We start from the raw sequence: 26,936 nt of genomic DNA on the forward strand, positions 1-26,936 counted from the left end.
TATCTTTTCCCAGTCCCCATCCCTGTACAGCTCCTCTTCCTCTCAAGCAACTACTTTACTTTCCATGAATAAAGAATAAGTTTCAGTTGCTTACTGTAACAACCTGTTTTTCCATTCCTTACCTTTTACACTGAAGAACAGCTATAGGTATCATTAGTCCAATAACTGATTTCCGTAACAAAGATCTGAGGGGAAACTAGAAACTTCCCTCAGAATCAAAGATTTACTGATGTTCTGTAGTTTTTAGGCTAAATATACTTCGTATAATACTGTTTTAATGCTTAACACATATATCTGATAAAAATAATTTGTGGTTTCACCAAAATATACATCTGAATTAAGTGATCTATTGACTCAATTGTGTGTGCCACACACATATAGAGATGGAGCTGTTCAATAAGCCATGAGATGCAGAAGACAAATGAAAACTCCCACACTCTATGACAGTATTAATCACATATAGCACGTTATCTCAACAAGCTCAATGACAATGTTCTCCAGAGTGGCTTAATTAAGCACAGCAGCTAAGAAGCTTTAGTTTGGGCACCACCTAATGGCAGAAAATGTTTTTGTAAAATTCTACTTTGCTCCCTGTGACTTGCTAACTTTTGTATTTTAGTTTATACTGATTTAGAAAATGTCTGCCCTTTCTTGACGTATGTTAATAGTTTAAGTGTTCCATTTTCTTGAGAAGATTAAGCCCTTTCCATGCATACTTTGGAATAAGTTGTCTTTTACAGTGGGAAAAATGTACCAATGAAAAATGAATACTCTAAAATTTCTATTCTATCCTTAAGTATTTAAATTTTACTTCATAATTAAGAAATATATTTCAATTGAATCACTTTAGTCCTCAAACTCTTCTGCATTGTATATCCTCATAACCTGTCACAAAGAAAATAGTATATATTTCTGAAAAAAAAGGTACTTATTAGAATTAAGAAATTTTATGTATCTGATTAGCTGCTAAAACTACTCCTGAATGTATAAATAGTGATATACATACCTTTAACATCACCATACACATTTAAGTTTTTGCAAGAGATCCTTGCCTGAACATAATGTTCGTTTTGTCATTCAACAAAGAGGTAAAATATCTGTGGCAATATAGAACAGATAACCAATGTTTTAAGAAAAGATATTTATTATTTACACCACTGAAATTAGTCCTGTAAGAACAATATACACCATGTTTCTTTAAAAGGATCAATTCCTTTCAAATACAAGAACTGTATAAAGCAATATTGTCAACACAAAACAGTGGTCACATTACATATCTGCAGGCTTAAGCATTGCAAATAATATATTTTTTTAATCTTATGGCTAGATATTTTCACTGAAACAGTGTTAGCACTTAGACAAGATATAGCTGGAACAGAACAAAAACTTTTTGTTCATGCTTTTTAGGAATGAATCAGTGATATGTCCCTTTTAAAAATTTATTGCCTTTAACTGCTTTTATGACAATGGTTTTAGGCAGATTCTACTTAGCCACCAAAAAGAGACTCATTCTTGTTCCTTAGTTTTTATTCTTCAGTCTTCTGTTTCTCATACTAAGATGCAGCTGTATCAAGACTAACGTTTTCCAGCTTTACTTGGACATGTACACACATACAGGCCTAACTGAGACCGCTCAGAATTTAGAAATGTAACTAGTGGCATACAGAAGAGAAATTGTGTCCATGACAAAGAAACAAAAAATTCTTGGTAATTTTAAGCATAACAAACTAGGTTCTTTAATCAAAAAAAAATTTTTTTTTGTTTGTTTTTTGGTTTTAAAGGGAAAAGTACTAGTTTCAACATGGGTTTGGTCTTAGATTTAGTCAGACAATAACACAATGAGACAAAAACACAAAACATAACTTGTTTCCAAAGTCACAAAATGACATTATTGAGTATACATTTTTCTCCACTTTGTGTGTGTGTGTGTGTGTGTGTGTGTGTGATGGGGGGGCTGGGTGGGTCAGTAACCAACGCTGGAGAAAATATTTTTCAAGCGTAACAGAATATTCATATAGGGGACAAGCATTTTTTAGCATATTGCTATCATCTTCAAAAAATATAAAATTAAATTTACAAAAAAACTGGAAGACCAAGTATAAGCAGTATGGTATTTGCTTCAGTGTCCAGCACTATCATAATGATTTCTAGCATAAAAGCAAGAAGTTCTTGGATCTTAAGTATCTTCAATAACTGCCAGTATAACTTGTAACTACTGGCCTTGCTTCTTTGAGAGATATCTGCAAGAAATAAAATAAAGATGTCAAAGCTGTATCATGCTAAATTCATGAAGATAACCTAACTTTCCTCTCAAAGGAGTTTATTCTAATAACGAAACATTTCAAGATGAGTATTCTTAGTAGTCACTTACATCTACTGATTATGTGCACGCACAGTTCTAAGTACATGTATTAATTCATTTAGTCTTCACAACAGCTCTGAGGAGTTTCTATTAGAATTATTCCTATTTTTCAGGCACAAAGAAGTTAAGCAATTTGCCCAAATTCACACAGCTAGAAAGTGGAAGAGCCTAGATTCAAAACAAGGCTCCAGAGGTTGTACTCATTGACTACCACTCCATACTGCCTTACTTCCAATGTGAAACTCTCTATATTAACTAGTATTGTAACTTCCAAATACAGATCAAACTCCATAAAGTTCTTATTTTTGTTACATCAAGACAGTGGGCAAAAGATGCTAAAGGTCTTTGATTAAGAGTGTGAAAGATATAAGACATTAATTTACTAAGCAAACAAGTGTTTTTCATATTGTTTAACAGAAATCTACCACTAAATTAAAAACTTGATCTCTATTTCTAACATTTACAAACTACTATAATTGGTGGTGTGGGGATGGGGAAAGAGTTCCTAAAATCGGCAAACTTGGACATGTTTTGCTGGTACAATTTGCTCACTTTGTGGCACTGCACTAAGTATTTACTATCTCCATGACTCAGTTACATCATTTGCACTTTAAAGATGGGGGTAAAAATGTCTGCTTTATCTTCCTATTAGGATTATAGACTCTTAGAAGACTTGTGTCAAAGTGATCTGAAAAGTCAAAAGTGGAATCTGAAAAGCCAAAGTGTTATTATTACACAAATAGTTTCTTTTGGTGCTGTATTACTGGAACCAGATCCTTAAAGATCTAATTCCCCCTCAAATACTGTAATACATAGCAATACCTTCCACTTCTCCGGGGGATTTTCTCTGTCTCAAAACCTTGATGTTTATAGGCAACATCTATATAGATTTGTGCATACATTTGGGTTTAGATAAAAGACTGAAAGACTATATACCAAGATGGTAACAGTGGTTATCTTTTTTTTTTTTTTTTTTTTTGAGACGGAGTCTTGCTCTGTCGCCCAGGAAAGGAAAATTATGAGTAATTGTTTTTGTAGTGGGATAAACTTTTCTGATTTTTCTGCTACACACAAGTTACTTGTAATTTTTAATACCATTTATGAAATTTTTACATGTGTTTTATTTTATCCTGACATTATGTTACAGTATGAGAAGAGGGATTATATTCCATGTGATTCATAAAGGAGTAGCCTACCTAACATCGCAAAATAATTTATAGGCAGCATCACCAGCACATGCTAGTCTCTCAAGTTCTCTCTTCTAGAAGTATTAAAGAGCTTACAAGAGGTATGTTTATGAACAAGTTAGAGGTTAAGATGAAAGGGGAAAATACTTTCAGGGGGTAGGTCACTGGATTAGAAAATGTTTTTAGAAGTCACCTATTTTAAATAAAAATTAAGACAGCTATATATATACTGGGGTCACTGATGAAAAATGATAATTTTTTCTTCATTGATGTAAAGAGAAAATAAATAAGCAATTAAAACTTACCTTTCCCAATATTTGTGATTTAGATCCAAAAAGTCATCTAATTTTGCTATCTCCTTGAGGTACTGAGTTAATTTTAAAAGTTCTTTGTCTTTATCTCGATTTAGGTGCGCTTTCATAAAAGGCCTTATCTATTAGGAAACAAACATTACTCAACACATCACAATGTGATAAGGAAAACTAACAAATCTATACTATCATTTCAATTAGAGTTAATGAGGTTAAAATATCACCAAGAACATAAATACTAAAAATTACTTTTATATTAGCCTAAGTAGAAAGTCATGTATAATGTTTACAAATTACAAACTCTTCTACCTATTTTACCTAACATTATCTTTTCAATCTGAACCTGACAACACCAGCTTTCTTACTGCACTTGAATCCATACATAGCTACTCTACTTTGCAAAACTACTTAGCCTTTCCCGCCTCCTATCATTCTAGTTGCTTCTAATTAATTTCATTCTCATTATTTTATTCATAAAAATTTAACCCAAATACCAGCTTGATCTAACAGGACAGTGAGATAAATTTTAACAATGATGATTTTTATTTTATTTTTCTATTAAATTTTTGTATAGCTGAGGTATCATTATACATTTATAGAACCTGTTTCATCCTACATTTTATCATAAGTATTTTTCTTTATCATTAAATTCTCCATTAAATCATTTTTCATTATGCAAGAGTTTTCCGTAAAAAGAACTGCCATATTTTCCAAATGTTTAAGGCTGATCTATTTTATGATGAAAAAGAATTTAAAAAGCATTATTTCAAACCATATACATCAGAATAATAGACCGAGGTAGGGAGCTGCAATTAGTAAGGAATATCATATCTTGACTTGAGTGGCGGTGCTATGAATGCATATGTTTATATGCAATCTTTATCTAGATTTGCATACATCTATGCTTAAAAAAGACTAGAGGACTATAAATCAACATGGTAATAGTGTTTATTTTTGGAAAGGAAAATCATGAGTAATTTTAGTGGAATAAAATTTTTTACAAGAATTATCTTTACAGTTTGTTAAACTATAAATTTATGCTCTTTTCCTTATTTTATAGCTTCAGTAAAGAATTTTACTGTTTTGTAAAAGACATCTGCTCAAATACCTTCATACAACTCGACAGTCTTTCAATAATTTTAAATTGATTTTAGATAATATGATATGACTAAGATTTACTTCAAAATATTAAGGAGAGGGAAGTAGGGTACACAGCAAACAATAACCATCCATGAATTAAAAAGCTAATTTAAACTGAATGATATCTACATGGGGTTTAAGCAATGTTATACAGTTCCGTTTACATTTGAATTTTTCTGTTATCTTTAAAAAAAATCATACGTATTCCTAAAGCACACATATTCCTAAAGCACACATGTAAGGACTGATTTCATCATACTTAGCAAAGTATTAATATATTCTTTTGATTTGGAGAAAATGCAAATTGGTCATTAGTTATTAATTTTACACAGTTAACACTGAAAAATGAATGATATTTAATCACTGTCACTTACTGAGAAGCAAGAACAATGAGTGAGCCCAAAGAAGTCTACTAACATACCTATTGAGTGTAGGGAAGGGTTTAAGTATTTTTTTACATACTTTTCTTCTGTCAATGGAAAAACACCACCAGTCTGAAATGGACAGAAGAAAATTTTCCCAGGTGTTCTACTCTCATCAGAACAGCTTGGTGCCAGTGACCTCCACACTGTTAGCTGGCTCCCATACTGCTTGAAGGGCACCAGTCAGAGCTGTCAAAGGGAGTCTTCTCAGAAATCAGCATTTGTGGGAGATCCCACTTCCAAAAAGGTAGTGCAGCAGTGCTGTTTCCCAGCAGCAGTGAATGTGGGGGATGAAGACGACGCTTTACAGGGCCTTGCTTAGGCCCTGGGGATGGGAGTAAACAGAGGCATGATATGAGGATGTAGTGAAATGAGTTTCTGCATAATCCTGGGCGATATGGTAATGTTTTAAAGTATTCCTTCATTCACTTCCTAAGGACTGAAAGGCAACAAATTAACTTTTAAACAATTAATATATAATGTACCAAAGTGTCCAAATTTAAACAGCGGGAAATTACAGGGTTGGTGGGTAGTAAATAAGATTTTCAACCCAAGGCTCTGCTAAGTTATTTTTACTTTCCAAACATTTGCTCTTAAGCACTATTAAACAACAAAACTAAAATATTCTGATGATTCTGGTTCTAAAATTTTAAATAAACAAATTAAGAGTAAAAATCTATTCACTTAATTGACTTCACTTGCTCCAGTATAACCACTGTTTACATTTTTAAAAACTGATGTAAGTGATCACTAAAAGGACAGGAAACCATCATCTTGTCTCAGGTCAAGGAAGCATTTTTAGGAACTTAAGATTGTCTAGATTAGCTGAATTCTCCTATATCATAATTTCCTTGTATGGACAATAAAAATGAAGTTTTCAGCCGATAAGCTGCTTTATCCATGACCAAGATTCACATTCTTTTAGTGTAATTCTAAATTTATATTCACAGTACCTTCCATATATTTCAAACCTTATGACTGACAAGCTTATGTTTAATAGAAGTTAACTATTTTAAAAATAAGCAGTCTTATTTTTAAGATCTACATGAAATCTTTGAGATTTCTACCAAGCGCATTATGAAAGCATGATAACAAAACACAGTATTTGAGGATATTTCTCCATTTTAGAACTGTTTCTGGGCTGGGCGCAGTGGCTCATGCCTGTAATCCCAGTACTTTGAGAGGCCGAGATAGGTGGATCGCTTGAGCTCAGGAGCTCGAGACCAGCCTAGGCAATGTGGTGAAACCTTGTCCCCACCGAAAATACAAAAATTAGCTAGGTGTGGTAATGTGCACCTGTAGTCCCAGTTACTCAGGAGGCTGACATGTGAGGATCACTGGAGCAAGGGAAGTCGAGGCTGCAATGAGCTGTGATCATGCCACTGCACTCCAGTCTGAGCGACAGAGCAAGACCCTGTCAAAAAACCCCACCTGTTTCTATGCCGACGTGGGCAGATCTTTAATCTTAATCTTAACCTTTAATCTTTAACCTTAAAAGAGGTTTTCATGAAGTGTTATCTTGGGTAGATTAAATTTATAAAAAAGAGGTTTTCAATAAAAGACACACAAGGACCACCTGTGGAGTGTCTAAATCTACCTATGGAATTAGAATTTAGGGGATGGGGACATATGTATTTTTAGAAATTCCTTCAGTGGGTCTACTGAGTACAGTCTTTTAAAAACCCAACTGTAAAGTAACATAAAGAACTAGACATTTACAATAACATCTCTCCCTGCATCAAGAGATGGAGCTCAAATGATGGTTAGGAAAACAAAGTTTCTTCTAAACAAACACGAAACTAATGATTGTATTTTTTTTTTTAAAGCTAAACATCTCAAAAATTATTCCTTGACGGCCGGGCGCGGTGGCTCACGCTTGTAATCCCAGCACTTTGGGAGGCCGAGGTGGACAGATCACGAGGTCAGGAGATCGAGACCACGGTGAAACCCTGTCTCTACTAAAAAATACAGAAAATTAGCCGAGTGTGGTGGCGGGCGCCTGTAGTCCCAGCTACTCGGAGAGGCTGAGGCAGGAGAATGGCGTCAGCCCGGGAGGCGGAGCTCGCAGTGAGCCGAGATTGAGCCACTGCACTCCAGCCTGGGCGACAGCGCGAGACTCCATCTCAAAAAAAAAAAAAAAAAAAAAAAAATTATTCCTTGACCATCACGGGATCACCTTCTTGCAAGAACAGGTAATAACCGTTAGTTTCACAAACAATTAGGTCTACATCAATCACATTTCTTTTCAAGACTCAAGAATACATTTTTGTACCTTATACCTGGTGAAGTACATATAAGAAAAGCACTTCTCTCCAAGCCTTAAACAGAAACCATTAAGGACAACATAACCACTTTTCTTCCAAGTCAACAGTTTTTATACTTATGGCAATTCACTACCTAGATTAGTATTCTTTCCCTAAAATACCCTCATTGTAAACAAAAAATCAAATCAACAGTCTGTAAGAAAGGTTTTAAAAATGTACTTTAAGTTTTTCTCTCATCTTTTAAAACCACCAAAGACCCAGCTAGAAGAAAAGTTTAGGACTGAGAATAAAAACATCTCAGTGTCAGGACTGACACTTCAAATGGAGACTCCATATGCAATAGCGCCATAGTATAGAGCTATCTTTTCCATTTTCATATTGCACCAACATGTAATCAACTACAGGTACCAGAAACTTTTAAGTTTCAAATTTCACTCTTACCAATTTTACACTGTTACCAGGATGAAATGTCACATAAGATTGCATGCAATTGCATGCTAAGATTGTCACTGACCTAGGAACCAAGTCACTAGAGTCTAACCCAAATTCTGTCATTAGCCAGTTACACATACAATCTTGGGCAAGTCAGGAACTTCTTCAACCTCAGACTGTTTCCAAAGTTAAGAAGGTAGGCAAGAGATGACTGTGGTTCCTTCTAGCTCTGGCAATGTCTAATTCTAAGATCTGTACTTGTCATCTAGGAATTTTCAAAAACGTCTTTAGTTTCGGTTTAAAAAGAAAAAACAAAGTACACTTACTGCCATTTCTCAAGCTAACCAGAATGTTTAAAATGCCAAGATTTGTATACCTAAAAAAATAACTAATGATTTCACTTTTCATGCTAAAAGTCAATGTTGGGAAGCCCATGTTGCTCCCACAGAGCTAATTAAAAATAAAACACTTGGGCTGGGCGCAGTGGCTCATGCCTGTAATCCCAGCACTTGTGGGAGGTCGAGGTGGGCAGATCATGAGGTCAGGAGTCCGAGATCAGCCTGGTCAACATGGTGAAACCCTGTCTCTACTAAAAATACAAAAATTAGCTGGGTGTGGTGGTGCGTGCCTGTAATCCTAGCTACTCAAGAGGCTGAGACAGGAGAATCACTTGAACCCAGGAAGTGGAGGTTGCAGTGAGCCAAGATCACGCCACCACACTCCAGCCTGGGTGACAGAGTGAGATCCCATCTCAAAAATAAATAAATAAATAAAACAAACAAATACTTGGATGAACTAGCTAACTATGGAGACATCAATGCAAAAAAGACAAAGTTCAATTTCTATATGAATTGTTCTTAAACTTTTCTTGCCTATGACATAAGAATACAGTACTTCCAAAAATATATGAAATTCAACAGTGCTTACTACAAAAATTCTACCACACAGTCCAGATCACATGAGCACATAACAAGTAAAAGTATGTCTTACCTTTAGTCCATTCTGTGGGTTCATTAGAAAATTTCTCCCTATGTCATCAAACATAATGGTGTTTTTCTTGCTGTAAAACTCCGAAAACTTTCCCCATATAACACCAAGAGGCTTTACCTTAGAATAAAAGTTTACATTTAACTCAAATTTTATCAATAGTTCATCCTGTCTTAAAAGCCGGAATACTGCAAACTGCCCTGCAGAACAATGCCAAAGCGTTCCTTTACCCCTGTAAGACAGGTGTGAGCTAATCATTAAACGCAACCCACTTTAAAGCATAATGCATTCTGCAATATTGAAACTTCTGAAAGGTTTGTTCATGTCCAACTGAACTAAACCCATTATAAAACTTTCCATAATTTTAACGTGAAGATTTTGGGTAAAATAAATTAATTATTTAATTTTTTAAAAATCCAAAATAATTGTTTAGATGTCTGCTATGCAGTCACATGACCTCCTTGGTTAACACATTCCTTCTCAGAGCTTGGGAGTCACATGGAGTCTGCTTTCAAAACTAGAACACCCTAGTCAAAAAAAATGTATTTAGCTCTTTCAATTGATAATTTAAATATTTTATAGAGGAAAAACTCATTTTCTCTTTAACTCAGTGGCACAGGTGCATAATTTCTAGGGAATTTGATTGCTTAACTTCAGAAGCACCATATTTTACAAATTCTTACTCTTATTTCTGAATTCTTAAACTGAAGCTTCAAAGAGATAATTTCTTATATAGTCTTACCTGTTGGTATTTGTGTAAAGTCTCTGTAAGACCACACAGGAAATAACACTGATTGTGGCTAGGTACCAGGTGAAAGATGACTTTTCATTATGTACTTTACTCTTTTTTTTAGTCATGCAAATGTATTACGCATTCGGAAAATTTTTTAAATTAATTTTTAGAAAATTACTTTTGCTGAAGACAGAAGTCTTATGGTATTATGAAAACAGAATGTAATAATAAATATATGAGATTAGGTGGTAATAAATAAATAGTAATAAAAGTTGTAACTTAAAAATTTTTTCCTCCTATAATTTAATTTGGAGAAAGCTTTTTCCTTCCTATTGTCCTGCCTAAGTCAATATAAACAAAAAATGTTAATGAAATATTTTAATTTACCAAAATTTTACTTTCCTGATTTTTTTTTTTGCTACTGATCTTGTTTACTACTGAAACAGAAACCGCCCCCTCCTTCCCCCACAAAATGAAGACAAATATATAGGAATTAATACAATAAGCCATATTTTGCGGAGTTTTAGCTAACAAAAGCCTCAAGAAATATGACAACAGAGGTCATTTTTTATGACATCCAGAATAAAAATCCCACATCCTCTTAAAAAGTGCTGTCATCTGGTAATTCGGTCAAGCATTTATGTTCCCCAAAACACAAACTACTTTGCTCTCAATTAGAAAAGTAATATTGCTAACTACAGAAAAACATGAAAATACTGAAAAGCACAAAGGAAAATTTTAAATCATCAATAATCTAGTCAGTACCAAGGGCGACAACTCAATATTCTGATATATTGCCTCTAAGCATTTTTATAAACAAGAGCAGCCTCAGAGAGTTGACAGGTTCTTTGTTAAACTAAGGGTAATCCTGAACCAAACAAAGGTTAAGAACTATTTTCTAATGGCTTATGACAGTGTTCTCTAAAATACTTCTTTCACTTAAATGTGTCATGAAAATTTCTAAATCATTACATATCCTACTACATCAAATGACGAGCTGTAGTCCCTTACATAGGTAGCAGTAATTTATATATCCAATTCCCTATTGCTGGATATTGAGGATTATTTTTATTCCTTTAATTTTTCACTGTCATAAAACATGTTTAACATTTCCCTAAGTAATTTTTAATGTTAAAATTTTGTAAATGTATTATTTTACTTTAGTATATAATAAGTATCTTTTTCTCGATACATGCAGTATTTCCTTAATAGAACAAGTCCCCATGCCCTTAAGTCATTCTATTTATGGTTTTGATAATTTTAATACTGTCTCCCCTAAGGTTTCCTCGTATCCTAAGTTCTCCTTAATTTCTATTAGTTTGGGTGCTTTTTATTTTTACTTTATTTCGTTGAGACAGAGTCTTGCTCTGTCACCCAGGCTGGAGTGCAGTGGCTCAATCTCAGCTCACTGCAACCTCCGCCCCCTGGATTTGAGCAATTCTCCTGCCTCAGCCTCCCGAGTAGCTGGGATTACAGGCGTGCATTATCCAGCCCAGCTAACAGTTTGGGTGCTTTCAAATGGTATGGACTGTGTCTCACTCATCTCTTTATTCCCAACAGTGCCTATCACAGGGCCTTCCACAGTAGGTACTTAATAATATGAGTAGTTACTTGATGAGTAAAACAACTGGTTAGCCCGACCCTTTTCTCTGATTGTTCTTGTTGGTATTCTTTAGCATCATCCCAAAGTACATGCATCATGATGCATCTGCTTTTATTACCAGTTTCATACAGGGCAAGGTGAGTGCTTTCATTTGTTTCTAGTATCTTCCTTGATAATATTCAGTATTTTTCTCACCTACTTTGCCCAGTAACATTGTGCTGTCATCAACATAGGTCAATTACCCACAATCACAAGTTCCTTTCTTGACAGTCCTACTTCAAGATCCTTAATTTTATCATTAAAATTCAAATCTTTTAACCTTGGCTGGGCACAGTGGCTCACGCCTGTAATCCCAGCACTTTGGGAGGCCGAGGCAGGTGGATCATGAGGTCAGGAGATCGAGACCATCCTGGCTAACACAGTGAAACCCCGTCTCTACTGAAAATACAAAAAAACTAGCCAGGCGTGGTGGCGGGCGCCTGTAGTCCCAGCTACTCCGGAGGCTGTGGCAGGAGAATGGCGTGAACCTGGGAGGTGGAGCTTGCAGTGAGCTGAGATCGCGCCACTGCACTCCAGCCTGGGAGACACAGTGAGACTCCATCTCAAAAAAAAAAAAAAAAAAAAATCTTTTAACCTTAAATACATTTTCCTATGTCAAAACTCAACCACTTTATTATTTACTCAGATGAATCTCTACACTCTTTCTTTAATTTACTCCATCGGTATAAACATAAAAAGTGCACTGGAAAATAACCATGTTGGCATTAAATAGAAATAAAATGACTTCTTACGTCTATTAATCCTCTCCTTGGAGTATGTACTGTTATCATAGCAGCACTATCCAACATGAAAGTAATCTTATAATTGGCATTTGTGCTCACTCCCAGCTCCTACAAACACAAATATTTGTGAGGTTAAAACATAGTAATGTGGAAAATTTCAGATTTTTTGAATATTCTAGCTGCAATTTCTCATAATGCCAACTTTCTACACCACTAGCCACTACATCTTGCTAAACAACTAGGAAGTATTTTGGTTTCACTTAGCTAAGTCAATAAATGGTAGACCAAGGAAAATAAACTAGAAATAGATTACTTCCTAATTTACCATTTTAGGAGAATACTGACTCTTTAAGTATTGCACACCAGAGCAAAAGAAGGAAAATAAAGTATTATTGTAAAATGAGGAAGAATGTTGGGGAGGGGACAAGCTTAGTTATACTTTTTCTTAAAAAAGACTTACGGATTCAGTACAATCCACTTATTAAACACACTTTAAAAACACCTTTACTCCCAATAATGGCATTTATCTATCTACTAAGTGCCCTCCAGTAAGAATAAAATTAATTCAGTTCTAGAACTTTTAACAAGACAAATGCAGTTTGAAAATATTTTTAAATGGATTGCTTTCTAACACTTACTTTCATTTTAGCTTCAATCCACTTCATATTTGTTGCAGCTAAAACACGAGGAATGATAATACAATACATATGAAAAGCTTGAATTCCTTTAAAAAAATATCTGTATAAGTAAGTTTTCTAAGCAAAACTAAAAGTTTAAATGCATCAGAATTAACAGTCCCTAGCATATTTATGGTAATTTTCTTTTAAATATTGATAAAAGTAAACTTACTGCAGTGTGTCTTCAAGACAGAATAAATTTTAAACAACTTTTATCTATAAGATACAGGTAACTCATGCTCAAAAGAACTCTGAACCTAGGAAATTTATAAATCAAGACCTAAACTCTCTTTTTAAATCAGCCCTGACACTCTGTCGATTCCAAACTTAAACTTGGGTGCCTGGATCACTTTTTTCCATGTTCCTACTTCTAGGCAATGCACAGGTATACATAGTGTCAATATAAGCATATTGTTATGTGTCAAAAGTTTATGTTGAAAACCAGCTAGTTAGGTTCAATGAAAATCTGCATTTTGTCAGTCTCAGCAAATTAAAGCTCACTGAGTCTAGCAGCTTCTAACAAGAAATCTGAGACAAATTCATAAAGTATACCTGCATCATGTATCTGCTCATTGTCAGACATTAACCAGCTTTGAGATCATTAATATTAAAATTAAATCCTCATCTTTATGTGCTCTCCTGGTTTACTGGACTAAATTATACAGGTATAACCAAGTAAAATATTTAAAAAGAGAAAAAGCAATTTAATTATTTGAAGAGTGTGTGTGTGTGTGTGTGTGTGTGTGTGTGTGTGATTTTTAAAAGCAAAAGAGGAACCTGAGTTCTCAAAAAATCTTCAGTGCACACATACAAAAAACAGAAGAATCACCTTACACATATAAAACTGGTCAGTTGAGCTAAAATTTTAAAGACTGTTGTATCTCCAATGAAAATAATAATAAGATAGAAAAAAATTTAATCTAGTACTTATTTTGTATCTGTAATTATCAGATGAAAAACAAAGACTCACAGCTAATAAAAAGTTTCTAATTATTAACTATATGTCAGACATAGTACTAGTTGCTATATTGACACTTCTATTCTTACAACTAACCTGTAATATATATTTAGATATCTTCATTTCTCAAATGAGGAAACTAAGACTCAGAAAGATAAAGTGACCTGTCCAGTGTCACATAGTAAGAACAGAGCCAGAATTAAAATCCTAGTCTATTTAGCTCCAAAGTGAAGTACTCTTTTCAATGAACTACCACAAAATATCACAGTTTATAAAAATAATTTAAGTATACTATTGTAAAAGGTTCTCAAATTTTATAAGTCTAGTTTAATAACATTTAAAGGATAAACTTTTTTCTCAAATATCATCTTAGATGTCAAAGTTGCCAAACAAACCAGCAAGCTTTCTTCACCTTATCTTACTAAACCAGAAAATTATATATTTTGACAATAATTTTAATCTTAACAGCTGTGAACTCACATGGAACTCACATATCACAAACAACAGAAGTACTCTGATTATAAGGAAAAATACAAAATGAATTTACAGACTGCAACAACTACATAATTTCTCTCAAAGGCCTAGTACAATGAAATGTAGCACCTTTACTTGATGGGACTTGATTTAATTCAGTCAGGATAACTCTTCTCTGCTTATGACATTGCCAAGAGGCAACTTTAAATATTTGTGGGGAGGAGGGATGTAAATCAATGCATTGGTTAATTTTTCAAGAAAATCTTGCTACCAAAAAACATTAATTGAACTGAATAGTGTGCTTACTATTACAGTAGATTTACTTCTCAGATCAAACTCAATATCTTATCACAGACCTGTACATTCTTGAAATGGTTCATAAACCACAATTTCAATGTCACTGCTTTAGTCCACATATTAATTTTTCCTTAAGTAATTCAAGTTGCCTTTATTTCCAGAGAACTATATCACTGTGATTTTGTTTTAAACACCTTTTTCCAAGTATTTTAAAATTGGAGTCAGGAAAAAAGGAGAAAACGAAAATATTCTGAAGCATCAAGAATTCCACAGCAAAGATCAGAAGGAAAGGCTGGGCACGTTGGCTCATGCCTATAATCCAGCACTTTGGGAGGCCAAGGCAGGAGGATCACTTGAGCCCAGGAGTTCAAGACCAGCCTGGGCAACACAGCGAGACCCTAAAGATATGTGCCTAGTTTAAAAAAAAAAAATCAGAAGGAAAAACTTCAAATCAAGGTGGGGTCATTGGGAAAATTAGTTATTTTTATTCTTACACTATAATGTACTCATGTCCTATAGTTAAATTAACTATCTCACTGGTATTTGGCCAATATATGTTTAAGTTTATATTGTGATACATGCTTCATTTTAGAAATTTGCTAAAAACTGAAAACTATTTCATATTTAAACACAGGTCATCTTAAGTCACATTTTATACAGCACAATAATATAAGCAACAACCTATTTCCACGGAAATCTAAACAAAAAAATACAGCTTACACCAAATAACAATGTCATAATCTTCATAGGCAGATGTTAGAAATTCATGAAGATATGGCCGCATTAATTCTACCCCAGTCTCTGCACAAGACCTGTGGTCTAAAAGAAAATTGATCATAAATAATTATTAGTTTACCATCAAGAACAAGTACCTAATACCAATTATTATTAAATGTAATATATTATGAAACGCAAACATAAACAGTCCATTGCCAACTGCTTCAGACTGAATTACATTGGCTGACAAAAAGATGTCTTTCAAAACATACAATTTAAAATCCTTAAGATCCAATTTTAGTCGATCAATTTTGTTCAATTTGCAAAAAGCAAGACTGAAAATTCAGGCTTAAGTAGTAAACTATAAATTTTTTTCTCACCTAGTCTCTAAAGTTTAGATGTTATTTTTTAATAATGAAAAACAAACTATGTCCACTTATACTCACCTTTAGTCATCTACCTTGCAGATATAATCACATTTCATCAAAATGATAGGCCAATTAACCAATTAATTAAATTTTTAAAAACTGTACATTAACTTATGTTTTAGGTTTAGGGTTAGAAATAAATTCCAATATCAGAAGTTAACTATTTCTTGCCAACATTAGACATAAAAGGAACATCTTTCTTTTTCAATGAACACAAAACATTTTTTTCTCTTTTTTTTTGAGACAGGGTCTTATTCTGTCACCCAGGTTGGAGTGCGGTGGCACTCCATACCTCACTGCAGTCTTAATCCGGGCTCAAGTGATCCTCCCACCTCAGCTTCCTAAAGTAGCTGGGACTAGGTGCATACCACCACATCCAGCGGATATTTTTAGTTTTTAGTAGAGATGAGGTCTTGCTATGTTGCCCAGGTTGATTTCCAACTCCTGAGCTCAAGCAATCCTCCCACCTCAGCCTTCCAAAGTGCCAGGATACATATGTGAGCCACTGCACCTGGGCTACATGAGAAATTTTAAATTCAAGAATCTGCTTGAATATAACTAAACAGAAAACTAGTGATAAAATATCAAAAATAATTTTTTAATATTCCTTATAAAAAATTATTTATAATCAACAGGGAATAACATGGCTAAATGATGATGCATCCATAAACTAGAATACTTTCTGGCCAAAAAAATAAGAAATATATATATACACACATATATATATATCATTCATAATAAACAATATTTTACTGAGAAGATGTTCAATCTGTTATTAAATAAAAGAATTAGAGGAGATCCAAACAAACAGTCTAGAAGATATATATCAAATTACTAAGAGTGGTCATCTTTGGGTATCAGGATTACAGATGACTTTTTTTTTGCTTATCTGTATTTTCTACAATGAGCGATTTACTTTTGTAATAAGAAAAGTTTTCAAGTATTTCACGAGAACCATGAGTTGCTAAGAAAAAAAAAAACAAAGAAAAGAAAAAAAAAGAGTTGTGGGTAACAGAAAATGAAAAGCATTCTTAACTGACTTACCAAATAATGTATAATCAACATCTAGTACCAAAAGCTTTTTCCCTTCCCTGGGAGGATTCAAAATTTCCACTTTGTACTCTTTCACTCTGCGAGAAATTTTCAGTAGGTTTTCTTCTCTAATGGAAAACATATAATTAGATAAAATATTCACTTGTTCTCACATGACAACTGATTACTTCTAAAGCGAAAAGCACTTACCTGTTTTCTACTTCAACTACTTCATCTTCAATATCAAAGTCATTAACAACATCATCATTGTCAGGGGGTGGACCTAAGACATCTTCCTATTAAGACAAAAAAAGTTTTGTTTTACCGTATTATCCTTAATATAACAAATACATGCATAGCATAAAAATAAAATGAGAGATACAATTTGAGTTCCAGAGTCTTTTAAGCCCACAATGGAAAATTTCCATAATTAATAATTCGTTATGTATGTTTCTTGGGCAGATTTACCATATTAAATTTGATCATTTGTGCTACTACTATACTTACACAGTTAATACCACATTCACAGTGCGGGTTTTATTTTTCATTGATTGCTAGACTGACAATTTTACCACAATTAAAATATAATACGACAGTGTAGTATAAATCATAATATCTTCAAATGGACAAATGGTAACAAAAAGTAAACATTTACCAAGCTCTCCTCACGAGTTCCCATCATCATGATTTTAGTATTTGGTTTCAGTTTGAGAGCTCCAAGCTTAACATCATTTTCTGCAGGTTTGCCTACAATACAAGCAAATGACTGTTTTCTCACTAAAATTCAGGTGCTGGTTTCACTATTCCATTATATAAAACCCTAACATTAAACGGTTTGGTACAGATGTCACAGCAATTTTTGTTGTTTCGTTTTCTTCTACATTAACAAATTGTTTCTGCTGAATTAGTCATATCTAAGACACGAAGAAGTCAAAATTAATACAAGAGTTATTTTCTCCCCAATTCTACGTTAGATGAACACCTTTATTCAACTACCTAAACAAAATTAATTCATGTTTTATTCTGTTGTTCAAGATGAATATTACTGTTTTCCAGGAAGCCTTAAAAGTTGAGTGCCTAAGAAAACTGCGGATTTACTGTTACTCAAAACTCACTCTTCAATATGATAATCACAAAACACCATAAAAAAATCCCTTTTAAACTGGATATGAATGCTGCCTGTAATTTTTAAATGTTGTCTTTACTTTTAAAACAGAAAAGATAATTTGGGAAGAGTACAAGGCCCTCGGTATAATGAAAACACTGTGCTAAAACGTAGATGTCAGAAAATAAATGAGTTTCATCTGGGACTTCTGTGCCAAAGGTTTAACAAGCAAATACTAACAGTCTAAAATGTCAAAAGTAATCTTAATAATCATGGGATTTTCAAGGACACTTTAATATTCTTACTTTTACCACTAAAACAATTTTAAGAATATTTCTACCAAAGAAATCTCGAAAGGGAAAGACTTATTAAACTACAAACAGCAAGTATAAATTATTAAACAATTATATTCAAAATAATTATTAAAATTCATAATACTAAAAATTCAATGCAAAAAATCTGAACAGGGGAGAGAATTACCTTTAACTTTGAGTCCAAGTAACTTTTGGCGTTCTGGAAGAACTCCTGTAAGGGTCTTGAGAAACTGTTTGAGATCGAGCACAGTATCATCTTCTGAAAGTGTGGTCACTGAATACTCCTGTCCACCCCATTTTACAATGATAGGGAGAGCCATTCTTGAAACATATGAGGAAGAAGCTTTCCTTCAGAAAAAAAAAAAAAAAATACCTGGAAAGGAAGACAAAAAGTGAACAACTTAAAATGGATACTGTTTATTGAAGCCAAACTTTTAAGTTTTATGTGTACAGTTTGAGCCCTATTTTACAACTTATGATAGAGAGGATTTTTGTCCATACAGGAGTGCTCCAGAACAACAAAAGATACTAGGACTCAAAGTTAAATTCCCCCACACTCCTAATTTTTGGCTTAGAGTTACTACTTTCTAATACTCTGACTCTCACTGTTCAACTGGAAATGTGCAATTATAAGCTACCATTCCTCCTGCTCTATTTGGTCAGGTTGATGCTACAGGCAAGTCCTTCCCTGACAGACCATCCATGTTCATTTAACATTTGAAAGGTAGTGTGGTGCAGTTAAGAATACAGATTCTACAGCCAGATGATCTGGGTTCAGATCCCAGATCTCTCCCACTTAGCTATCTGAGTTTGAGAAGTTACTTGACTCTCAGTGCCTAGGTTTCCTTATCTGTAAAATAGAGATGATGATACTACCTACTTCTTAGGGCTTTTATGAGGCTTAACTTAATTAACATTTACAAGTTACATAGTGTCTGGCACCTAGTAAACACTACATAAATTATTGGTTAAACAAAAATATTTTTAAACTGAAAGCTTACTATGTTCCAGACAGGCACTGTGCTAAATAAATAGTAAATAGCCATTCTTTGTTTCATATTCTATGAATTGAAGTTTTTACACAATCTCATTAGAGAAAGTAATTTGGTAAGTTTTCCCTCTTTTACAATTAGGGAAACAGGAGTTTTGAGAGGCTATATAATCTGTACATAGACACGTAGCTAGTTACAGAACAGGCCTTCTGACTAAATCTTATGTTTCTTCTCCTCCACAATTGTATCTCTTCAGTTGAATGTACAAGAGTTAAGGCATCAAAGATCAGTGTATTAGTCTGTTTTCACACTGCCAATAAAGACATACCCAAGACTGGGAAGACAAAGAGGTTTAATTGGACTTTACAGTTCCAGAACGGCTGGGGAGGCCTCAGAATCATGGTGGAAGGCAAAAAGCACTTCTCACATGGCAGTGGCAAGACAGAATGAGGAGGAAGCAAAAGCGGAAACCCCTGATAAACCCATCAGATCTCATGAGACTTACTCACTGTCATGAGAATAGCATGGGAAAGACCACCCCCAAGATTCAATTACCTTCCCCTGGGTCCCTCTCATAACACATAGGAATTATGGGAGATACAATTCAAGTTGAGATTTTGGTGGGCACACAGCCAAACCATACCATTCTGCCCCTGACCCCTCCAAATCTCATGTCCTCACATTTCAAAACCAGTCATGCCTTCCCAACAGTCCCCCAAAGTCTTAATTCATTTCAGCATTAATTCAAAAGTCCACAGTCCAAAGTCTCATCTAAGATAAGGCAAGTCCTTTCTGCCTATGAGCCTGTAAAATCAAAAGAAAGCTATTTACTTCCTAGGTACAATGGGGGTACAGGTATTGGGTAAATATAGCCATTCCAAATGGAAGAAATTGGCCAAAACAAAGGGGTTACAGGGCCCATGCAAGTCCGAAATCCAGTGGGGCAGTCAAATGTTAAAGCTCCGAAATGATCTCCTTTGACTCCAGATCTCACATCCAAGTCACGCTGATGCAAGAGGTGGGTTCCTATGGTCTTGGACAGCTCCGCCCCTGTGGCTTTGCAAGGTACACCCTCCCTCCCAGCTGCTTTCACGGGCTGGCATTGAGTGTCTGCGGATTTTCCAGGCGCACAGTACAAGCTCTCGTCAGATCTGCCATTCTGGGGTCTGGAGGGTGGTGGCCCTCTTCTCTCAGCTCCACTAGGCAGTGCCCCAGCAGGGACTCTGTATGGGGGCTCTGACCCCACAATTCCCTTCCACACTGCCCTAGCAGAGGTTCCCCATGAGGGCTCCATCCCTGCAGCAAACTTTTGCCAGGGCATCCAAGAGTTTCCATATATCTTCTGAAATCCAGGCACAGGTTCCCAAACCTCAATTATTGACTTCTGTGTACCCACAGGCTCAACACCATATGGAACCTACCAAGGCTTGAGGCTTCCACCCTCTGAAGCCACAGCCCAAGCTGTACGTTGGACCCTTTCAGTCATGGCTGGAGTGGTTGGGATACAGGGCACCAGGTCCCTAGGCTGCACACAGCACAGGGACCCTGGGCAGGGCCCACGAAACCTTTTTTCCTTCCTGGGCCTCCGGGCCTGTGATGGGAGGGGCTGCCATGAAGGTCTTTGACATAGCCTGGAGACATTTTCCCCATGGTCTAGGGGATTAACATTAGGCTCCTTGCTACTTATGCAGATTTCTGCAGCCAGCTTGAATTTCTCCCCAGAAAATGGGTTTTTCTCTTCTACTGCATAGTCAGGCTGCTAATTTTCCAAACTTCCATGCTCTGCTTCCCTTATAAAACTGAGTGCCTTTAACAGTACCCAAATCACCTCTTGAGTGCTTTGCTGCTTAGAAATTTCTTCTGCCAGATACCCCAAATCATCTTTCTGAAGTTCAAAGTTCGACAAATCTCTAGGGCAGGGGCAAAATGTCGCCAGTATCTTTGCTAATACATAACAAGAGTCACTTTTACTCCAGTTCCCAACAAGTTCCTCATTTCCATCTGAGACCACCTCAGCCTGGACCTTATGGTTCATATAGCTATCAGAACTTTGGGCAAAGCCATTCAACAAGTCTCTAGGAAGTTCCAAACTTTCCCATTTTCCTTTCTTCTTCTGAGCCCTCCAAACTGTTCCAACCTCTGCCTGTTACCCAGTTCCAAAGTTACTTCCACATTTTTGGGTATCTTTTCAGCAATGCCCCACTCTACTGGTACCAATTTACCGTATTAGTCTGCTTTCATGCTGCTAAGACATACCCGAGGCTGGCCACAGTGGCTCATGCCTGTAATCCCAGAACTTTGGGAGGCTGAGGCAGGTGGATCACCTGAGGTCAGGAGTTCAAGACCAGCCTGGCCAACGTGGTGAAACCCTCATCTCTACTAAAAATACAAAAAAAAAAAAATTAGCCAGGCGTGGTGGTGGGCGCCTGTAATCCCAGCTACTTACAGTTCCACAATGGCTAGGGAGGCCTCAGAATCATGGCAGAAGGTAAAAAGCACTTCTTACATGGCAGTGGCAAGAGAGAATGAGGAAGACGCAAAAGCGGAAACCCCTGATAAATCCATCAGATTTCATGAGACTTATTCACTATCACAAGAATAGCATGGGAAAAATTGGCCCCCATGATTCAATTACCTACCACTGGGTCCCTCCCACAACAAGTGGGAATTCTGGGAGATACAATTCAAGTTGAGATTTTGGTAGGGACACAGCCAAACCATATCAATCAGTAAATACAAAACCCACAGGTACAGATCTAAGCACACAAAGATTATATAGTGGCTGCCACTCATGTAAATAACCAAACATATGTCTCTTCCTGCATAAAGCTTTCTACTTTTCATAAAACTCATTCCTCCCACAGTCCAGAGAACTAGATTTTCTAATCTCAAGGTATTGGTATTTCCAATGCTTTCACTTATTTGATGAAACATTTGATTGCACTCTTCATGCAACTATTAGGACCAACTGCAAGAAAGAGGGCAAATTTTTAATCTCCACTTCCAAAAATAATTTGAGAACAGTGTCTCCTACTAAAAGGCCAATGAGAAGAGAGAGCCATAAATTCATATTTATATTTACTCATATATGAATACAAATATGAACTATAAATGTATATTTACTCCTATGTTTACAATGTGTTCTACTGAAAATGTAAAGCAAGTGTGTTAATTTAGGGTAACGTGTTCCATTTTAGACAGCACTACAACAAATGTTATATTCTTCAATTAAAAGTGGACCTTTTGAGTTAAACTGAAATACAGTTTAAATATTTTCTATAAGACATAAGAATAAAAGGGAATCCTACAAGAGCTAGAAAGGCAACCAGCACTAATATCGCATATATTGTGATGAGTAGTAGTGCAGAGTTTGGAGTGAGATCATGAGTTCCAGGTGACACTGGACAAGTCATTGCTCTTCTAGACTAGTGGTTTTCAAAGCGTGGTCCCTGGGCCAACCAACAGCATTGACCTCACTTGGTAATTTGGTGGAAAGGTAATTGGGGTGGAGAGAAGGGACCTAGGAATCTGTGTTTTAACAAGGTCAGTCCTCCTCACCTCTGATAAATGCTCAAATTTGAGTCGGTATTACAGGCTCTTCAATGTTTTCAGCGTTTAAAAAAAAAAAAAAAAAATGTGCCAGAGGGCACGGGCTCTATATGGTTAATAAAGCAGCATAAAAAACGTTACGAAGCACCTATCCCACAAGTGGAAATTCCAAGTTGGCAAATGCCTTAAAGGGCCAAGCAAAACAAACACCATAAAAATTGTAAATGCATATGTCTTTAAGACTTGTTTAAAAGTTACTGAACCTTATTTCATCATTAAGACCATTCACACCAATGAAGCAGTGTGATATAAATGCATGAGCTATTTTGCTTTCACATTTAACCTTCTTTCTTAGTATTTTGCATCATTTCAGATCCCATCAGATTTATAAGCTGAAACATGATTTGGGGTGTGGGGAGGAGTGAAGTTGGCAAACCCAAACAAGCAGGCAAAGAATACACTTCGATATGGTCAACCTAGGGTCAAGAATTGCTGTTTAGGTTGGAGTTCTGCCTAACATACTGTGTTTACTTTGCCTAGTCAATCTACCTCTCGGCCTCAGTCTTCTCAACAAGATGAGGCTACTAATATTCACTGGACAGAAGTAGTGTTAAGGTATGAAGTAACACCTGTGACAGCACTTTGTAAACTGTAAAACGCAATACAAATGGTGTTCATGATGTAATAAAAACATGCTAAACAATTTAATTATCTCATTGAATCTTCACAATCCTGAACCAACAGCTGTTGTCCTCATTATACAAATGAGAAACCTGAAAAGAAATTAAACGTGCCCAGGACCACAAACCTAAAAAGTGACAAATGAAGAAATTTTAAAGTATAGCAGTAAAAGTAACACTTTGGGAATTAATGGGAGGTTAACTTTCAACAACCCCGGCAAAAGATAATCGTGAAGCACTAAGAACTCCCGGCGAGAACCGCACACCAGCGACAACTGCGAGGTGGTGCAGGGTCGGGGGCTGTGCTAACTGACTGATTTAGGGTAGCATCAGGAGGCAGGTGGAGGCTCCAGAACCAAAAAGGCCGGATTGCCTTCAACAAGGAGGGTGAGGGGAGGGATGGACAAGCCTGAGAAGACGGAGGAATGAAGTTTAGGGACGCAAAACCCACTGGGAAACAGAAAGCCCTCCAAATAGGCTAGACTGCTGGATGGGAGGACAGCGGCCCCCGCGACTAAGCGGGCCGGGGTTAGGGGCCTGGGCGTCAGACTAGGACAGACACTATCCCCAGCCCGCCGCAGTGCAAGCCACGCCGCGCGGGCGGCAAACCCACTGTCCCCGAACCCCAACAGCGTCTCCAGGGGCAGCGCGCCAAGGTGCCCCGCAACCCCTCACCTGGAGTGCGGTGGAACCAGCGGCAGCGGACGCAGACACCGGCCGCTGAGAGCCCGAAAGCGACCGGAAGTGAAGGGCGGGACCGGAACCGGCTGAAAAACCGGAAGTGGGTGGTTTGGAACGGAAATATGTTGGGGACGGAACAGCTGCTTCATTTGAATCTCTTCGGGTGGTAATCAAATGGCCGCTGTAAGGGATCTCCACAAAGCCACGAAGAAGCCAGGCCTTTCCGAGACTGTAACCGCTGTACAGATAGCCCCGATCCCTGGGTGGCCGCTCTCTCGTTCTGCGCGTGCGCTCGTTTTGGGCCGGGAGCGGATGGGTGCTGAGGCGTGTGACGTCTCTAGTAGTGTCGGAACTGGGTGTGCTGCCTTTCCCAGGTGTACTGAGGTCTTCGTGAGATTCAGGGCTAGGACTCGTGTGGCTGTATCATGTTCCGAATGAAGTTTAAAAGGTGATCTTTGAGAACTGAAGACTTGAGACCCCTCCATGGGCCCAGGGGCTGCCAACACTAATAATTTCAGAGACTTAGAATCTGAGGAGAATCTCCAATCTAAGGGGAAACGGAAGAGGGTCAGGAAAGAGAAGGGGCAGGCTTAAGTGATTCAGAATCCAGGAAGCAAATCTCATAGGAGAGCTGCGATCGAGGTTACCATACAGTATCGAATCGTCTCAACCTTCCCATCCATACTTCCATGCTATCTTTCCTCTGAATGCAAGGAAAGCCGGTTACACAAACGCTGACAAAAGAATGTCAGACTTGAATGGAAATTCGGAGCAGTCCCCATCTGGTCCATACAGCGAACTCCCAGTGAGCACGACAGCAATGTAACTAATTCATGTTTCCCTCTTGGCAGTGAGGGAAAGGCAGCAAAGAGCCAAGTTTTGTATCTTAACAGTTCTTTAGTTAAGAGGCACACGCTATTTTGCATTCTTCCCTACTTTTGATAATTTTTGGCTGCACTAGTATAATGCATGAGTATCTGCTCATTTAAAAAACTCAAACTTTTTCAGTGAAGAGTATGCCCTTTTCTTCAGAAGGTCTTAATTAAAAAAAAAAAAAAAAAAAAATCATTGCCCAGACCAACATTTTCAAGCATTTTCTCAAATCGTTTTCTTGGAATAGCTGCATAGTTTTGGGTCTTACATTGAAGTTTGGTGTTCATATGTGGGAGCTAAAAAAAGTTGACTCCATGGAGACAAGAGAGTAAAATTGTGGTTACCAAAGGCTGGGAAGGATAAGGAGGGAGAGGGAGATGAAGAGAAGTTAAAAGGAGCGAAAATATGGTTAGACAGAAGGAATAACTTGTAGCGTTCCACAGCACAATAGGGTGACTATAGTAATCAATAATTTATTTTATATTTCAAAATAGAGGAGAAAGGTTGGAATAGTCTCAACACAAATGATAAATGTTGGCCGGGCACAGTGGCTCATGCCTGTAATCCCAGCACTTTGGGAGGCCAAGATGGGCAGATCACTAGAGGTCAGGAGTTCAAGACCAGCCTGGCCAACATGGTGAAACCCCGTCTCTACTAAAAATAAAAAAAATTAGCTAGGTGTGGTGGCATGTGTCTTTAACCCTAGCTACTCGGGAGGCTGAGGCATGAGAATCACTTGAGCCTGGGAGGTGGAGGTTGCAGTGAGCCAAGATCATGCCACTGCACTCCATCCTGGGTGATAGAACAAGACTATCTCAAAAAAAAGAAAAGAAAAGAAGAACTTTTGCCTCCTGTTGCTCCCTGGAGCCTCTCTTCTAATGTGTGGAGGATAATACACTTGTCCTTCATTCATGCATCTCTGTAGCAGCTAAAGACGCCTGGGAATTCCTCCATAGATTGTCAGGTCTGAGAGTCTAAATAATATATGGAAACAATTTCACAACATCAGATGATAAACTGTTAATATTACTATGACTACATTTACTTTGGAAGATAAAAGGACATTCCTGCACCTACGCCAGAAATCCACCACTACTCTGCTTTTATCTCCATCTCCCCCAGACTTTTTTCTCCCCTTTTCTCTCTCTGGCCATTTTCTTTCTCTAGCAAGTATGTTCTCTTGCCCAGCTCAGATCTACTCCCCTCAAAAAGCTTTCTCTCTCTTCCCAGTTGGAAGACAATCCTCTTCAAAAATTTAGTTCCCTCTAGAAGTTTGTCTCTTCTAATAACTACTCCTTTGCGTTTATCTTGCCTGCAATAAGAGAGCTGAAAATATTTAGAGTCTGCCCCACATGACAGAATACAGGTTCTTAATGAAGCATGCCCAGTTACTGCCTTTCTCTATTCAGCATGCTTTCCCCAAACTACTACTTAAAAACTCCATTCTCTTCAAACCTCAGAACTTCCAATATACTCCTTTGCTCTAGGCAGATGACATTGTCCCATATTTTGGCAATTTTTCAAACCTCTAAATCTACAAACTAAGGTATATTTTCAGTCATCCTCGCTCTTGCTTATTTCAGTTGAGGCAGTTCCCTTCTATTTGAAGCCAACCCTTTTACTTGGTCTCTGGCTTCTTCCTTCTAAGGAAGCTTTCTATAAATCCAGGATTCCCTTCTCTTGCTCTTATATTTTTAACCTCTTTCTACTAGCCCATTCCCATCAATAATAAACATGCCATGGTATCTTGCCATCATAGCCATCACCCTTTCCTTTCACAGATGGATATTCAGAACATTGTTTACAGTTGTCTGAACTTGACATAATCTATAATTGTATACATCTTGGAAATATTATTTCTTTAGTGACATTCTCTCCCACTATATTATAAGCATATTAGCTTTCACACTGCTATAAAGATGCTACCTGAGACTGA

At 36.7% G+C, this 26,936-nt stretch overlaps 1 protein-coding gene across 2 annotated transcripts; it reads right to left on the reverse strand.

The window, feature by feature from the left end:
- Window positions 1–1,126: 1,126 nt before the first annotated feature.
- Window positions 1,127–25,165, reverse strand: UBLCP1 (ubiquitin like domain containing CTD phosphatase 1). Of its 2 annotated transcripts, XM_055285430.2 has the most exons (11): window positions 24,122–25,165; window positions 18,392–18,598; window positions 17,462–17,553; window positions 17,017–17,102; window positions 16,819–16,934; window positions 15,350–15,448; window positions 12,862–12,899; window positions 12,233–12,331; window positions 9,109–9,225; window positions 3,855–3,982; window positions 1,127–2,240 (listed from the first exon to the last, which is right to left on the reverse strand). In XM_055285430.2, the coding sequence occupies exons 2-11, from the start codon at window positions 18,543–18,545 to the stop codon at window positions 2,213–2,215; spliced, it is 957 nt and encodes a 318-aa protein (XP_055141405.1). In that variant the 5' UTR covers window positions 18,546–18,598; window positions 24,122–25,165; the 3' UTR covers window positions 1,127–2,212. The 2 variants fall into 2 exon arrangements, with proteins under 2 accessions (XP_055141405.1, XP_055141407.1); XM_055285432.2 differs by lacking the exons at window positions 1,127–2,240; window positions 3,855–3,982 and adding an exon at window positions 4,791–5,861.
- Between the last annotated feature and the right edge of the window lie 1,771 nt (window positions 25,166–26,936).

The sequence above is a fragment of the Symphalangus syndactylus genome, chromosome 7, assembly GCF_028878055.3.
Source record: "Symphalangus syndactylus isolate Jambi chromosome 7, NHGRI_mSymSyn1-v2.1_pri, whole genome shotgun sequence".
Classification (NCBI taxonomy): domain Eukaryota; kingdom Metazoa; phylum Chordata; class Mammalia; order Primates; family Hylobatidae; genus Symphalangus; species Symphalangus syndactylus.